We start from the raw sequence: 18908 nt of genomic DNA on the forward strand, positions 1-18908 counted from the left end.
TGATTATTCCAGGGAATATCCATTAAAGAATGCACACACACACACTTATATTCTTATAAATTAAAAATTGCTCTTGAAATATAGAGAAAGTGAGTCATTACAACAACAACGGCCGGAAAAGAGACACATTAAAATAATAATTATAACAATTAAAATAAATTATATTGACGAGATGGAGATGGAAATGAAAATGACCCAATGATGATTATTATTATTAAAAACAAAAATATAAACAAAATGCTTTGTTAAATGTAAATGTTGTGTATAGATAATATAACACAATTTTAAAATTTTCCTTCTTTCAATTTTCTTTCATTCTACTCTACAACAATCAGCACCTGTCCTGTTCAGAGAAATGATAACAGAGTGCGTTGCTGCCGCCTCACCGGATAAAATACGTATGACGACAGAGGGTGACACTTTCTGCGCCTCGACGCAAAAGTTTTACCAACAAAAACTTGACCCAAAAAATTTGTGAAAGAAAATTTTAGCAAAAATTGCGTCACAAGTGGCAGATGTTGAGGAAACTAATGTTAGGAAAATAGTTAAAATAGGGAAAAATATGTCCTGAATCATCTGCCACATGTGACGCAATTTTTTCTAAAATTTTCTTTCTTAAATTTTTTGGGTCAATTTTTTGTTGATAAAACTTTTGCGTTGAGGCGCAGAAAGTGTCACCCTCAGCGATATCAGTTATTTTGTAAGTAGAAACAGGGACTTGCGTCACACTTTCACCCTTTAGGGTTTTTTGGGGGATATCAGTCACCTTACTTATATTGAAATAGCCCAAATCCATCAAAAATCCGATGGAAGTTAGGTAGTGCCAGAGAAATCATCTCTTATCCCAAAATTTAGGAACCAACCTCGGAACACCTCACTAATATCGAAAACAACCTAAATACATCGAAAAATCCGATGGAAGTTAAGAAGTGCCAGAGGAATCATCTCTCATCCCAAAAATTTAGGAACCAGCCTCAGAACATCTCACTTATATCGAAAACAACCCAAATCCATCAAAAATCCGATGGAAGTTAAGAAGTGCTAGAGGAATCATCTCTCATCCCAAAATTTAGGAATCAACCTCGGAACACCTCACTTATATTGAAAACAACCCAGATCCATCGAAAAATCCGATGGAAGTTAAGAAGTGCCAGAGGAATCATCTCTCATCTCAAAATTTAGGAACCAGCCTCAGAACACCTCACTTATATCGAAAACAACCCAAATCCATCGAAAAATCCGATGGAAGTTAAGAAGTGCCAGGCCAGAGGAATCATCTCTCATCCCAAAATTTAGGAACCAGCCTCAGAACATCTCACTTATATCGAAAACAACCCAGATCCATTGAAAAATCCGATGGAAGTTAAGAAGTGCTAGGGGAATCATCTCTCATCCCCAAAATTTAGGAATCAACCTCGGAACACCTCACTTATATCGAAAACAACCAAAATCCATCGAAAAATCCGATGGAAGTTAAGAAGTACCAGAGGAATCATCTCTCACCCCAAAATTTAGGAACCAGCCTCAGAACATCTCACTTATATCGAAAACAACCCAAATCCATCAAAAATCCGATGGAAGTTAAGAAGTGCCAGAGGAATCATCTCTCATCCCAAAATTTAGGAACCAACCTCGGAACACCTCACTTATATTGAAAGCAACCCAAATCCATCAAAAATCCGATGGAAGTTAGGTAGTGTCAGAGAAATCATCTCTCATCCCAAAATTTAGGAACCAACCTCGGAACACCTCACTTATATTGAAAACAACCCAAATCCATCAAAAATCCGATGGAAGTTAGGTAGTGCCAGAGAAATCATCTCTCATCACAAAATTTAGGAATCACCCTCGGAACACCTCACTTATATCGAAAACAACCCAAATCCATCGAAAAATCTGGTGGAAGTTAAGAAGTGCCAGAGGTATCATCTCTCATCTCAAATTTTGGGAACCAACCTCGGAACAAAACGAGAATCAACGAGAAAATAGTTCCTTCTGTAATGTTTGTCACCGCTCTAACTTGAGTAAATCGATTCAGATTTTGATAAACTGTTTTGCTCCCGTTTCGTAATCGTAAAATTAGAGCTATTATAGGGGACTGGTTTTTCGCATATAAATCTTCGGAGCTATGCAACCAATGGCATTGTTAGGCACAGCTGACGACATCTATACCTCCCCTAACAGAGGAAAAAATTGTCAATATCGGATGATGGGATCGGAAGTTAGGGTTGCTTTTTTTTGCTTCTATCTTGTGTAAATTTCATCTGATTTTCGTGAATTTTTTATTTTAGTTTAAAAGAGGTACATGTCGCTGGCACCGCCACCATTTAGGGCTGTGTCGAGTTATGGCTCATTTTAAAGGGCTCGTTTAGGGCTGACGAATAAAACCGGTCCCGAGTTTAGGGCTGCCGATTTACGTGAGTTATACCGTTTTGAAGTTTTCAAGCATGTCACTTAAGTGTTTTGTCATAAACTGAATAGGTTTTTGACTTTCCACTCAATCTATGATTTGGGGCTAGTTTAGGGCTGACGATTGAAACCGGTCCCGAGTTAAGGGCTGCTCAAATACCATAGTTATTCAATTTTTTCTCGAAAAAACATGTCATATTGGAAGTTTTGGATGTTATTCATAGTGTTCCTAGTTGAAAGTATATATTAACGTTTGGGGCTAGTTTAGGGCTGACAATTGAAGCAAATCCTGAGTTTAGGGCTGCTATCCCGCCAATGATATTCAGCTTTCTCTAAACACAAACATGTCATATTAGCTCTTTCAACGATATTCAAAAAGCGTCTGACTAAAATTATAGTCTATCATTTAGGGCTCATTTAGGGCTGATGATTTGTAAACAAATGACAAGTGATTTCGGCTGACGATTTTTGAGTTGTATTCAATTTGTAGGTGTTCTCGCGAGTTGGTTATAGTTGACCGCTCGTCGATTATAAGCTATAACCAGGGACTATTTTTGAGAAATTTTAGAGAATTTTTTTAAAAATTTGAGAATTTGAGAAATCTTTGAGAAATTTGAGAAATTAGAATTAATTATATGATGGAGTAAAATATGAAAACAATGTGCATCAAAGTGTAGGCTCTGTAGTACACGTAGGGTAAAGCGAAATCCAAATTTTTTTCTGATTAGAATGTGAATGAAAATATTGTTGAAAAGCGTAGCTGTTGATATGAGAGTTCATTTGGTATATTTGTACTTATTGTTAATATCTGTGAAACAGGGTTTTAAGGATAAGGGATACTCTAATCATCGTACCAATGAACATCAGGTGTTCAAAAAATACCACTCAGCAGCATGGCACAAAGTCCGGAGTTCCATGCGCAGTATACTTTCAGGTGTAAATGAAAAAATGATAGAACTGTAATATGCAAATTAATACAAAAAACATAACACAGAAAAAACTTACAACGGATACCTGTAAAAAATTCGCAATGTTTAGGCTAAGAAAATCAGAGTAAAATTGATGGTTGGCCAGAATTGACCAGTTTTAATAAAAGAGTAAGCCCGATCCCTACTTAAAAAAAAATACTTAGGACTGACCACAAAGTTCTGAGACTTACAGCCGAATTATTTAAGCTGACAACCGAACCATTTAAACTGACATCCGAGTCATTAGGACGGACCGCAAAGTTTTTAGACCTACCTACAAACATTCAAACTAACCGCCAAGTTATTTAAACTGACCGCCAAATTAATTCAACTGACTGTTAAGTTATTTAAACAAGCAATTTTATCATACCGCCATATATAAGCTAGCAGCCAAGTCAACCGTCGAGACATTCAAACTGACCGCCAAATTCTTAGGCGTACCGTCAAGCCATTCAAACTGACCGCCAAGTTATTCGATCTGACCGCCAAGTTATTCAAACTGACTGCCAAGTTATTCAGACTGACTGCAAAGTCGCTTAAACTGACCGCCAAGCAATTTTATCTTACCGCTAAGTCTTTAAAACCGGCCGCCAAGCTTTTAGACTAAGCTAAGTTATTTCATTTAGTTTGTTTATTTTACAACGTTTGATAGGGATTGAAGTTGTATTTATTGGGGACAACAAGAATTGGGGCGCGGAAACCACTCCACAAGAAGCCCTGGCAGTTTCTTCATTTTTTTTTCATATTTTCGGAGTATAATTTGTTGTTTTTTTGTACTAAATTGAGACGCCGGTCAGCGCCGGCTAATGAAAATGGACCAGCCAACCACCGCTAGCTACCGCCAGTAACCGGCGGTTGGTTTAGAGTAACTGGCGGTTGGTTTGGAGTAACTGACGGTTGGTTTGGAGTAACTGGCGGTTGGTTTAGAGTGACTGGCGGTTGCTTTAGAGTGCCTGGCGGTTGGTTTAGAGTGACTGGCGGTTGCTTTAGAGTGACCGGCGGTTGGCTTATAGTTACTGGCGATTCGTAAAAGGATGAATTTCGTTGATTTTTGCCTATATTCTCTTTATGGCATTTTGTAAGAGGGTGAATAATCAGTGCCGGTTGGTTTAGAGTGACTGGCGGTAGCTGGCGGTTCGCTTAACGTGGCTGGCGTTTCGCCAGCTACCGCCAGTCAATCTTAACCTACCGCCAGTCACTCTAAAGCAACCGCCAGTCACTCTAAACCAACAGCCACTGATTATTTACTCTCTTACAAAATGGCATGAAGAGAATATTGGCAAAAATCAACGAAATTCATCCTTTTACGAACCGCCAGTAACTATAAGCCAACCGCCAGCTACCGCCAGTCAATTTTAACCTACCGCCAGTCACTCTAAAGCAACCGCCAGTCACTCTAAAGCAACCGCCAGTCACTCTAAAGCAACCGCCAGTCACTCTAAAGCAACCGCCAGTCACTCTAAAGCAACCGTCAGTCACTCTAAAGCAACCGCCACTGATTATTCACCCTCTTACTAAATGCCATAAAGAGAATATAGGCAAAAATAAACGAAATTCATCCTTTTATGAACCGCCTGTAACTATAAGCCAACCGCCAGCTACCGCCACTCAATTTTAACCTACCGCCAGTCACTCTAAAGCAACCGCCAGTCCCTCTAAACCACCAGCCAGTCCCTCTAAAGCAACCGCCAGTCACTCTAAAACAACCGCCAGTCACTCTAAAGCAACCGCCAGTCACTCTAAAGCAACAGCCAGTCCCTCTAAAGCAACCGCCAGTCACTCTAAAGCAACCGCCAGTCACTCTAAAGCAACCGCCAGTCACTCTAAAGCAACCGCCAGTCCATCTAAAGCAACCGCCAGTCACTCTAAAGCAACCACCAGTCACTCTAAAGCAACCGCCAGTACCTCTAAAGCAACCGCCAGTCACTCTAAAGCAACCGCCAGTCACTCTAAATCAACCGCCAGTCACTCTAAAGCAACCGCCAGTCACTCTAAAGCAACCGCCGCCAGTCACTCTAAAGCAACCGCCAGTCACTCTAAAGCAACCGCCAGTCACTCTAAAGCAACCGCCAGTCACTCTAAAGCAACCGCCAGTCACTCTAAAGCAACCGCCAGTCACTCTAAAGCAACCGCCAGTCACTCTAAAGCAACCGCCAGTCACTCTAAAGCAACTGCTAGTCACTCTAAAGCAACCGCCAGTCACTCAAAAGTAACCGCCAGTCACTCTAAAGCAACCGCCAGTCCCTCTCAACCACCAGCCAGTCCCTCTAAAGCAACCGCCAGTCACTCTAAAGCAACCGCCAGTCACTCTAAAGCAACCGCCAGTCACTCTAAAGCAACCGCCAGTCACTCTAAAGCAACTGCTAGTCACTCTAAAGCAACCGCCAGTCACTCAAAAGTAACCGCCAGTCACTCTAAAGCAACCGCCAGTCACTCTAAAGCAACTGCCAGTCACTCTAAAGCAACCGCCAGTCACTCTAAAGCAACCGCCAGTACCTCTAAAGCAACCGCCAGTACCTCTAAAGCAACCGATAGTCACTCTAAAGCAACCGCCAGTCACTCTAAACCACTCTAGCTGTCGCCTTATTCGTAATAGCTTGTAAAGGTGCAAACAGCAATGGTGCAAACAGCAATGGTGCAAACAGGAATGGTGCAAACAGGAATGGTGCAAACGGGAATGGTGCAAACAGGAATGGTGCAAACAGGAATGGTGCAAACAGGAATGGTGTAAACAGGAATGGTGTAAACAGGAAATTGTTATACGATGAAAATTACGGATTTGAATTTCGATTGTTTGGAGGTTCATTTACTTTTGTACAAATCGAATGACTTTAGTACAAATTAAATTCTTTTTTGTACACAAAAAATGACATTTTGTACATACAGTTTCCATTTTGTACCATCCATTTTGTACTGAAAGAAAACCATTTCGTACTTAAAAATTATTTTATGAATACAAAATGTAATTGTTTGTACACTGAAAAACTGACTGAAATGTACCACAGTGTACATAAAAAAAACATTGTACCCAAGGTTGGGCTTTCGGACTAAATAACTCCGGACAAAATAACCTGGACATAAAAAAACTCGGTCATAATGGCTGTGTCTAAATGGAACAAATTTATATTTTGCCTTCAAGCTTTCTTCAAGTAGCACACTGATAAAGCGTGTGAATAATCCTTTGAACATTCAAGGGGGGATACTCCCCCTTGACCCCCTCTTCGGGGGCTGCCGCCCCTCGACCCCGCTTTTTTATTTTTCCAATTTCTTCACGGCCTGCGGCGCGGATTCTCCCATAAAAATAATAATATTATTCACATTTGCGATGGTGGACTTATATGCATCAAGTGATTTATAATTACAACCGATTTCTATATCTTCCAATTACAATCGAACTTGATATGATCTAAGCTACTCGATGTCGGATACAATCGAACAGTCGGATACAGTCGAATATACTCGGATACAATCGAATATTCTGATACAGTCGAATAGTCGAATAAACTCGGATACAATCGAATAGTCAAATATACTCGGATACAATCGAATAGTCGAACATACTCGGATACAATCGAATAGTCGAACATACTCGGATACAGTCGAATGTCGAACATACTCGGATACAGTCGAATATAGTCGGATACATTTGAACAGTCAAATATGCTCGGATACAGTCGATTAGTTGGATACAGTCGAATAGTCTCGGGCATAGTCTAATAGTTGAAAATAGTCGGATATAGTCGAATATACTCGGATACAATTGAATAATCGAAAATACTCGGATACAGTCAAATAGTCGAATATACTCGGATACAATCGAATAGTCGAATATACTCGGATACAATCGAATATTCTGATACAGTCGAATATACTCGGATATAATCGAATAGTCGGATACTGTCAAATAGTTGAATACACTAGGATACAATCGAATAATCGGATACAGTCGAATATACTCGGATACAATCGAACAGTCGGATACAGTCGAATACACTCGGACACAATCGAAGAGTAGAATATACTCGGATACAATCGAATAATCGGATACAATCGAATAATCGGATACAGTCGAATACACTCGGATAGTCGAATATACTCGGAAACAATCGAATAATCGGATACAGTCAAATATACTCGGATACAATCGAACAGTCGGATACAGTCGAAAACACTCGGATAGTCGAATATACTCGGAAACAATCGAATAATCGGATACAGTCGAATATACTCGGATACAATCGAACAGTCGAATAGTCGAATACACTCGGACACAATCGAATAGTCGAATACACTCGGACACAATCGAATAGTCGAATTTACTCGGATACAATCGAATAGTCGGATACAGGCGAATAGTCTTGGATATAGTCAAATAGTTGAAAATACTCGGATATAGTCGAATATACGCGATGTACTCGAGTATACTCGGGCATACTTAAATATAGTTGGATATAGAATTTGTTTTCTGATGTTTTCAGCTGTGGCCAATTTTGCCCATACATATACACTGTTATTTTTTATGTACACTGTGGCACTTTTCAGCCAATTTTTCAGTGTACAAACAATTACATTTTGTGTTCATAAAGTAATTTTTAAGTACGAAATGGTTTTCTTTTAGTACAAAATGTATGGTACAAAATGGAAATTGTATGTACAAAATGTCATTTTTTGTGTACAAAAAAGAATTTCATTTGTACAAAGGTCATTCAATTTGTACAAATAAAATTAAACCTTGTTTGGAGAGTTGTCTTCAACATTTAAATATCGAAGAACTGTTGAACGTTGCGGATTGTAATAAAGAGCTCAGACATGTAGCCATATATTTAATAGCACGGACGTTTAAGGGCCGCCAAGTGACGATAGAATTTAGCAGGGTGTTTGGAAATAGAAGTTTTCTATTGACAATTGATGATAATTTGTGGATGGGCAGTTTAAGCCTACAGTTTTTACGCTGTTGTGGTGATCTGGTTTCCGGATTAAAAATCACATGGTCAAAACCAAATATTGTTAATCGTGACCTGATTATCAAATACATAAATGAATATTGTCCTGAGTTCTTAACGAAAATGGAATTTTCCTATTGCAAGGAAGGCAGCTTGAAGGGACTAACAAAGCCATTCAAGAAAGTCGAAAAACTAAAAATGATTGACACATTTCCACCTGAAAAGAAATTAAGTGAATTGTTCCCAAATTTGCGTGAATTTAGGTATCAAGGGTGGGATTGCAATCTTATTCCCAATGAAATAATATTTACGGATCACTTCCCTTTGTTGGAACATCTAACGATTTTCGTGCAAGATTGGGGAAAATATTATGAAAATGTGGAAATTCTTTTGCGATCCCATCCTCAGTTGAAAAGTTTAAAAGGTAACATACGGTTGGATGTTGTCGTTGGATCGAAAAACAATTTATATGCAAACGAACATCTTCAAAACTTGGAAAAATTGCATCTGAGTCTGAAAGAGAAACATTTTGTACAAACCATAGAGGAGAGAATTCAGATAAAAAATCTAAGGGAGCTCGTTCTTCACTTTGAAGGACGAGTATTTAATAGACCTACGATCATACCACTTACAAGTGATAAACTTGAATCATTAGAAATCAAGTATTTTTCTCATTTAAAGGATACCAGTATTCTCACCAACTCACTGATAGCCAATTATCCGAGCATTAAAAAATTCACATTAAAGTCAAGGCGAATAATGAATGACTTGGAAATATCAAAATTATTACCGTTACTGAAAGAAATCGATTTTTTATGGTATAACAATTGTTTCACCGTCGATGAAGTAGTTAGTTTCGTTAAAGAGTTTCGCTCATTGAAGAAATTTCAATTTAAATCTCTACCAGAAATATCTTTGAAGAATCTCATAGCACATTTGGGAAGTGCTTGGTCGGTGTCATTTAAACTATATAATAAGTCTCCTATAAGAGAAGAAGAGTTTCTTGGAATTACAATAGAACTCGCTACACTTATTAGAACCTAGGACACTATTAATTTTATACAATTTTATTATTTTGCACATTCCGCTACACGGAAAATTCGGCAAATTCGACATTTGTTGTGTGCTGCATATATTTGCTGCAGACTGAATAATGTTCCCGTGTGTTGTATTACAATAAACATGTAATATGAATATTTTCAAAATATAGTTCCGGCAACAATATTATTCAGCTCGTAGGAATATTGTGAGGTTCCCAGGTATATATTTGCTGTGTGCTGAATTATATCTTCAAATTAGTTGTGGGATGTATTACTTAACTTTACCTGCATGCCGAACATACGCATAAAGATGATTATCAAATCTAATTTTATTCCTTCATTTAAAGTTATTTCTATTTTTACCGAATTAATATGCAATGATAATGTTACATTTATATATTTCAATAGAAATTTTGACGAACGAGCTTTTAAATCCATTTTCGGTGTTAAAGGCTTTTTAAATGTTAACAGAAATAGTTGGTGGTATTCAGCAATAAATGATGGAATTTGTTTATGTACTGTCCGTTTGACAAGAGGATCGCCACGGTTCAGCAGGGGGTTTTGAACATTTGTTTTTTACACGTTGGCACACGTGCTCTTGTCAGATTCAAGATTCTTTTTACGAAGGTTACGCTGATTATACTTTGTGAAAAAGGCCAATACCTTGCAAATATGTCACATCTTGGACAGAATTTGACACTGCAATATCTGCAATATGAAAAAACTAAATGTTCGAAACCCCCTGAAACCCCGTGCTTCCACCTACGTAATATACACAAACTAGGTGAGCCAATCTTAATTTATTAATTCGCGTAATAGATGCTTGATAGATTTGGGTGGGTGACCGGAAAAAACGTAAGCAAAAAAAAAATCTGTTAGCAATTTAATATGATGAATTTAAATATAAATCTACGGCTAATAACAAATAATAATAATAAAATTAAAAAAAAAAATTTTTGAAAAAATTTTTTTGTTTTTTTTTTTGCTACAGTCGAAGAAATTTAGTTTTCGGGTTTTCCAAAGGTATTAATCCTATTTAACCCACACTTTATCCCACAACAATGGAATCCACAAATTTAAATTTAGTTAACACAACGGTCACAATGACGGCGCTGCAGTCACGATTTCAAAATGTGATATAGGGTGGCTAAACTAAATTTTGGTTTTAGCTACATTTTCTCTTGGTTTTTAATTATTACATCAGGCTTTTAAATTAAGAGTAAGGTAAGCGAGGGTATAGCTGACCGTGTAGGTGTACCTGACCAGCTATATTATTTATCTGTTTTGGAAAATAATTACAAATGAAAATACGCAAATTAACGTTATAATTAATCTTTAGAGCCTAAAGATTAATTTTTTCATGAAAATAATGCGATTATTATGTTTACTTATTTGATAAAACCATAAAATGAAACCATATCAGTACAAAGTTGCACAATTCTTAAGAAAATCGAAAGATCGGTGTGGTCTAATTTAAGGTTTTTATTGACAAAAGAATTATTAATGGACAAAGTTTTGGTGTTTTTAGGTAGTAAATAGTTCGACAATTAATATTATTAACATAAATAGCGTCTAAAAGTTAATATTTGATTAATTACATGGTGGTCAAAACATTGCATCAAAAATATGCCATGTTTGTGTAGTTGACCGCACCAAATTCCGTACATTTTTCTTCATGTGACAAATTCACCTTCCATGTGCATTGTTGTGTACAAAATGATGTGATTAAAATTCGTTGATATTTTGTGTTTTTATGAGTTTTTATCATTGAAATTGGTTAATATCAGTGAATTACGAGTGAAAATGTGTCGAATAATGCGAAATTATTGCGAAAAATGTGAAAAATGTCTTAATTTTGTAGCGGTCAACTACTGCAACAAGACTGGTCAGGTATAAAAACATCCGTTTTTTAGTGGTCAGCTACTGCATCAAAAACAGTGCTTCAGTAAAATCAGTTTTTTACAATAAAAATTAATTAATTGTCAATATTTCTGATATTCTACGGAATGGGAACAGATCAAATTAAATTCTGACGAAGGAAAAACTTAGCTTCATCGAAACCATTTTGAGATACTGATGACCAAAGTTGAAAAATTGCTTAGCCGGTCAGCTACTACCTCGCTTACCTTATCTTTATGCAATATAAACCGTTTGAGTTTGAAAAAAGATGTTTTGTATCAGTGAACGATATAGGAAAGCGTTCAGTACGTCTTAACAAACAAAAGAACGTAAAACATATTTGTACATTTAGCCACCCTACGTCCGTCATCGCATCTATTGTCTTCAAAAACATATTGTGTGGTTGTCATGATATGTATCAGAAGTTTGTTTATTTATGTGTCTCATCTAAAATGCTCACCAGCAAAATTTTGATCATTAAATTCAACGGCAAAATTGATCTAAGTGTTAAAATAATTGTGAATAATAGTGAAGTTACTGTGGTTTTGTTTTCTCCTCATAAAGGAATTTGCATCAGTTCGCTGTAAAGTGCGGAGCACCATTAGAAAAAAAAAACTTTTCGCTTAAGAATGATCAGAAAGTTGCTGGACGCAGTAGCTACATCTAATGCTTTGCAGGATCAAGAACCGTCCATTTAAAATCTTCACAATCATCATTTCAACTAAAGGGTTTTTTTCGCTAAAGCTCGTAGCCGTCATGAATCAAGATTCCCGTGAAGAATCGCCAAAGTAAAATCGCCAAAAATTAAAAATCGGCAAGGTGTGAAGAAACGCCGACAGAAACAAAGAATGATAAATTTGTCTTTGTTGCGTTTCTTCACACTTTGGCGATTCTTCGTGGTGATTAAACAAATCAACCACAAATGATGATGATTTTGTTCAATCCTTGGAAATTTATCCTTTTACGTAATTTATCTCAAAGGAGTTATTTGTTCGAAGCTAGTGAATCTATCCTTTTATAAAAGTTACGAAATGCTGCCTGGTTCGATCCTAAGGAAACTCTTATTTTATGTCAGGTAACGTAAAGGCATCTTGTTCAATCCTAAGGAATTCATACTTTAACGAAATAAAGGATCTCGAGGAAACCATCATTTTACGAAAGATAATGTAAAGACATTTCAAAAACGTATTTTTACACTTTGGCGTTTCTTCACACTCAGGCGATTTTTCTCTTCTTCACGCTCTGTCGATTTTTCTTGGCAATTCATCATTATGGTTGATTTGTTAAATCAACAAGAAAAATCTTCAAAGAGTAAAGAAACTTCAAGGATCATAGAGAATTGAAAATTTGTCTTTATGGCGTTTCTTCAGGTCTATTTTTTTCGCCAAAGTGTGAAGAAACTCCAAAATATGACAAATCACCAAAAAATACAATATTGTCGATTTGACTTTGGCGATACTTCACGGCTTCTGGATGGAGGGGAACTTCCAGAAGATTTTTTTTTTCTTCAAAAAACGCAACTCTTAGCCCAACTTTTTATTTAGAAAAAGATTGTACGGGACAGTATGTTCTACGAAGTCAAAATATAATTACGGACAACAACTAAACTAATAATGTTTCTGAGGATTTTCATCTTAATATCTTCATGAAGTTACAAATTATCCACAGAAAATTTTATTACCCTAGAACGAGGTCGTTCAATACAATAAATTAAATAGAAAACAGATTTGGAAATTGTTCTTTTGTCTAAAATTTGATATTAAAATTCTTTGGAAATCGTAACAACAAGCATAACTGCATGAGCAGGCCTTTATAAATCAGGAACTTTGAAGTTCGTCATATTCATATTCTTATCTTATTCCTGACCAGATTCTGTTTTCATGATTTAGCTCAATCATGAGCTTCACTTATACAAAGAGTTGAATTTATTTACTATGCCAAATTGTAATTCGGCGAAAAAGAATGTTCCGAAGTTCCGAATCTGCGAGCGAACTTCCGTTTCGTTAAAAAAAACCTTTAGTTGAAATGATGATTGTGAAGATTTCAAATGGACGGCTCTTGGTGTTTCTCTAATTTTTATTCTTGATCCTGCAAAGCATTAGATGTAGCTACTGCGTCCAGCAACTTTTTGATCATTCTTAAGCGACAAGTTTTTTTTTCTAATGGTGCTCCGCACTTTACAGCGAACTGATGCAAATTCCTTTATGAGGAGAAAACAAAACCACAGTAACTTCACTATTATTCACAATTATTTTAACATTTAGATCAATTTTGCCGTTGAATTTAATGATCAAAATTTTGCTGGCGAGCATTTTAGATGAGACACATAAATAAACAAGCTTCTGATACATATCATGACAACCACACAATATGTTTTTGAAGACAATAGATGCGATGACGGAGGTAGGGTGGCTAAATGTACAAATATGTTGTACGTTCTTTTGTTTGTTGAGACGTACTGAACGCTTTCCTATATCGTTCACTGATACAAAACATCTTTTTTCAAACTCAAACGGTTTATATTGCATAAAGATACTCTTAATTTAAAAGCCTAATGTAATTATTAAAAACCAAGAGAAAATGTAGCTAAAACCAAAATTTAGTTTAGCCACCCTATATCACATTTTGAAATCGTGACTGCAGCGCCGTCATTGTGACCGTTGTGTTAACTAAATTTAAATTTGTGGATTCCATTGTTGTGGGATAAAGTGTGGGGTAAATAGGATTAATACCTTTGGAAAACCCGAAAACTAAATTTCTTCGACTGTAACGCAAATAAAATTGATAAAGTTAATTAAATCAATTTCTTCTATTAAACGATAAATCAGGTTGTTTATTGAATTGAAAAAAATGGCGTCATTTTATATTATAAAACAGGCATACAGCTAAGACCTGCACGCTGAAAAATAATATCCAGCACACAACAACAATATTCATTAGGCGGGCATTGTATGATCCTCAGATCAATATGCAGCACACAACTAATGTTCTATAATCGTGAAGCTGTTCCCGATTTCTTCGTCTGGGGTGCATATATGAGTTTTCCGTGTAAGAAGTGGAAAACACACTTTGTGCACAATGTGCTAACTGTTATTTTCCCATACGGTTATTATAAAGCGCGAGTTATTAAATTCGAATTGTCAGTTATGAGAAAATCAGGTATCAGAAAAAATAATGAATTTGTCAGTTAAAAAAATTATTTTGTCAGTAAATAAATTAATTTGCGTAAATTAAAAGACAATTCAAACGCGAGGTAAAACGAGCCATCAGAACAGTCGGAGCGTTTGCTGCGACTGAGCCCCGTACAAACCCGTATATCTATTGCGTACATGACCCTAGTGCGTCTGTCACCCTACTTTGACCGTAAGCCTATTACGCCGGTTAATGTAGTTAAAGTAAAATTATTATGTAATGTGTACATCTTAGAAATTGCGCATAGCGCAATTACGAAGCCCCGTACGACGTTCCTTTCAAATGAAACAAAATTTCAAATCGCCCTAAAATTTTAATTTATTGAGTATAAATACAAATAGGGCCCTAGTACCGGCCTTAGTCCGAGGACCCAAATTTAATTTTTTTTTTCAACTACATTCTATTCGTCCTTTTATTACCTTCCAAATGAAACAAAAATTACGAAAAACGGATGAAATTTGCTCGAGTTATATGTAAAATACACATAGGGCCCTAGTAGCGGCTTAGTCCGAGGACCCAAATTTAATTTTTTTTCAACAACATTCTATTCGGCCTTTGATTACCTTCCAAATAAAACAATAATTACGACATACGGATGAAATTTACTCGAGTTGTATGTAAAATACACATAGGGCCCTAGTAGTGGCCTTAGTCCAAGGACCCAAATTTATTTTTTTTTCAACAACATTCTATTCGGCCTTTGATTACCTTTCAAATGAAACAAAAATTAGGAAAATCGGATCAAATTTACTCGAGTTATATGCAAAATACACATAGGGCCCTAGTAGTGGCCTTAGTCCAAGGACCCAAATTTAATTTTTTTTCAACAACATTCTATTCGGCCTTTGATTACCTTTCAAATGAAACAAAAATTAGGAAAATCGGATCAAATTTACTCGAGTTATATGCAAAATACACATAGGGCCCTAGTAGTGGCCTTAGTCCAAGGACCCAAATTTAATTTTTTTTCAACAACATTCTATTCGGCCTTTGATTACCTTTCAAATGAAACAAAAATTAGGAAAATCGGATCAAATTTACTCGAGTTATATGCAAAATACACTTAGGGCCGAATAGCTTTTCACTTCTAAGGCCCTAACTCACGGTCCACTCACCCGATTTTAAAAAACTTTTTTTTCCTGGATTGGTATTAACAATACCTATCATTTGTGTCATTTATATTTCCATCGTTTATTTTGCCACAAATAACACCAAAAGACCTTAAATCACTTATGTGGCCCTAACTCACGAAGGGCCGACCGGAATATGCCCATCTTCGAACTTAGCCTCACTATTTTGACTATCTTTCAGGGATTTTTTTTTTTTTGAAATCGGATTTGATTTACTCAAGATATCGACGTGACAGACAGACGGACAGACGGCCCAAATTTTTATTGCGGATTCGTCATCTATGAACATAGGCAAACACTTTGCCCTTACCGTCTGCTTCGAATTCCATCAATTACACACGGCATCGTAATCCTATAAGCCCCTTCGTACTTCGTACGGGGCTAAAAATAAATTTGTTAGGAATAAAATTTAATTTGTCAGTTATAAAAGTAAGAAGTTCAGCTTAGAACAAATTAGAACGCGAGTTATAAAATAAGAAATACAAGTTATTAAATTAAAATTGTTAGTTAGAAGAAAAATCGAAATCAGCAATATCAAATATAATAATTAATTTGTCAGTTAGAAATTAAAGAGAAATAATAATTGTGAATTAAAAAATTGAATTTGTCATTTATAAAAAAAAATCCATCACAACTTTGATATCCCATCACGACTTTCCGAACATATACGAACTTGCCTATGGCGTAAGCCGGGCGCCGGAACAACTGCGGTATGTAGCCTCGATGCAATCAAATTTCTCGCACAAAAAAGCTAAACCAATCGCCCAAATTGGCTCCCACAAAAATACATGCCAAAATAAAGTCTCAAAAGTTCGAAATTTAATCTAAGCCAACTTTCAGCTCAACAAGGAGCGAAGAATTTTGAAAAAATATTTTTGGGACCAGGCATATAAAAAAATATTTCACTGGGAGATGCGTCCGATTTCAGTAGGTTCACTTTCAAAAGAATCCCTCTAGCCAATTAATATACGTGTGTTTCGCGTCCCATTTTCTTAAATTTCTTGTCAGAAAAAAAATCGTTTTTAAATATAACTTTTAATTTATTCAATTATTTTATTTATTTTGTCAGATTAGTTAGTGCAAATTTAAATTGTAGATTTTACTAATAATTTCTTCCAGGTATTATTTTCAGATTTCGTAAGTAATTTTATAGAATTTGTCAGTTAAAAAATTGAAATAACATGTCGAGTTCGAGTGTAACTGACTGAATACATTTTTAGCTTACAAATTAATACAATAACTAACATTTTGATTAAAATAACTGACAAATTGAATTAATTGAGTCATTTATTGAATTAAATACCTGAAAAAAATGAATAAAATGACAAATTCTATAAAATAACTCACAAATTGAATAAAATAACTGCCGGTTTATGAGAGTCCTTTTCCCATACAAAATATTGTGTGTGTGTGTGTGTGTGTTTTGCAACGTCAAATAGGTATGCAACTACACGAGTCAAAATAACACTTTCAAACCTCGTTGCTTAAAACGCTTAAAACACACTCGTCAGTTCGGCTCATATCACAAATTGATCCCTCATGTAATGAATAACATTCACCGCAACCAATGTAATCTACTATTATTTGTTTGGGTGTATGTGTATGGGGTATGGTCGACATCTGTCGGAAAGAAGTGGTTGTTGTGGGAGGGGACCCTTTTAGGAATCAATAAATTAGAATTAGTGTGTAAACATTTCAGAGAGTCATTCAAACCATCGTTAGCGCAAACTTATTATGTGAAATTCGACAAAATTAGAAAATAAAATGAAATTCTATGGATTATTTGTGACCTTTTCTGACAAATGATAAAATCTCGTGATAGTCGGTCAGGGGTCTGTCAGCTCATTGTTTTATTTTTTTACTACCTCGGCGCACACATACACTTCTATCAACCGCATAGCTAACTTCATTGCGCTCAACTGACATATTCGTTTTTTAATTTTAAACAATAAGCAACTAACGACTCCGGAATTTTGATTTCAATCAATTTTCTAATAATCAGAAAAATTATTTCATTAAAATGGTGATACAATGTTGTGTAAAAGACTGTGGTACTGTTGGAAATAATAATTTCCACAGTTTCCCCAAAAACAAGCAAATCGCAGAAAAGTGGATTGCGGCTGCCCAAGCGGTACATTTGATTGAAAAACTGAATGATAACAAACTATCGAGTTCATTCTACAAAGTGTGTAGAAAACACTTCCAAGAATCTGATCTCACGAAAAATGGAAAAGGACAGATCATTGTGAAGCAGGATTGCGCACCGAGCCTGTTCCTGCCAAATAATACTAACGTAACTTACCAGACATTCATTCATGTTTTGTGTAACCACTTAATGACTCAAATTCTAATCTAGGTTCCAGCAGCGATGACTATCAATTCTCCCAATCCTCCACACCAGCACAATTCACTGCCAGCCGTGAGTTTTTTTCGGAAGGAATTATAAATACCTTGGTCGACTATATCATTTGAAATATCTTAGGACAAGGACAAATCAGTGGATCAACCTGAAAGTGATCGCAAGTTTGATGAAAAGGGCACTGGACGTCAAATTGGCAATCGCTCCAAAGCCATGGTTTGTGGACATGTTGGATGTCGTCTACGTCTATTTGTTTTGTGCCGTCTTGTTTTATGTGTAATAAATGTGATCGTCTCGTATATTTATTTAATGATTTTTTAATCAAAGAGAATATTTCAGGGAAGCAAGTTACCAACTTTATCTTAGGTCTCTTAACAATGTCGAAGAATTTTCAAACCTCAATCATTCCCATTATTTTCCACTTCCGATCTCATTTTCTCTTTAGAATTTTGATTTTGTAACACAAAAATGGAAAAATTATTTTAGGGTCGCCTGTATACTTACATCGGTATCCATGGAAATCGAAAACAATTTTGTCATTTTACTTAGAAAAGCCCTTAATATTAAGGCTCGGAACAGGTCAGGTTTACCTGAAGCTGACCTGAAAATATTTGAACCTGTTTCGACCTGAACCTGATTCAATCAACTTTGACCTGACCTGATTTTGCCTGAAACCTAATTAGAAGTATCAGGTCTGACCTGACCTGAAACCTGACAGGTTGACCTGAAAATTTGTATGAAAAATTCAGGTCAACCTGAAACCTGGCCTGACAGGTTTCATAAATTCAGGTTCGGATCAGATCAGGTTTCTTCATAAATGAAAACCTGACCTGACCTGAAGTTTCAGGTCAGTAACTTTTTTGACCGCCTTACTTAATATATCATTTACGGAAATTGAGATTGGAGATTCTTCGTCACCTTAGTAATGTATCGACTCAGAGTGATTAACCCAAACTACAACGTTAGAT

The 18908-nt window shown here is 36.1% G+C and overlaps 1 protein-coding gene and 1 long non-coding RNA gene across 2 annotated transcripts; both read left to right on the forward strand.

Annotated features, from left to right (window-relative positions):
- Positions 1 to 6105: 6105 nt before the first annotated feature.
- On the forward strand, positions 6106 to 14518 carry LOC119075173. Its single transcript, XM_037181570.1, has 3 exons — positions 6106 to 6177; positions 8120 to 9408; positions 14309 to 14518. The coding sequence occupies exons 1-2, from the start codon at positions 6142 to 6144 to the stop codon at positions 9362 to 9364; spliced, it is 1281 nt and encodes a 426-aa protein (XP_037037465.1). The 5' UTR covers positions 6106 to 6141; the 3' UTR covers positions 9365 to 9408; positions 14309 to 14518.
- A 2896-nt stretch (positions 14519 to 17414) lies between these two features.
- Positions 17415 to 18245, forward strand: LOC119075176. Its single transcript, XR_005087321.1, has 2 exons — positions 17415 to 17874; positions 17938 to 18245. It is a non-coding gene; the product is annotated as an uncharacterized LOC119075176 (long non-coding RNA).
- Positions 18246 to 18908: the final 663 nt, after the last annotated feature.

This window comes from Bradysia coprophila, unplaced genomic scaffold (genome assembly GCF_014529535.1).
Source record: "Bradysia coprophila strain Holo2 unplaced genomic scaffold, BU_Bcop_v1 contig_193, whole genome shotgun sequence".
Taxonomy (NCBI): Eukaryota; Metazoa; Arthropoda; class Insecta; order Diptera; family Sciaridae; genus Bradysia; species Bradysia coprophila.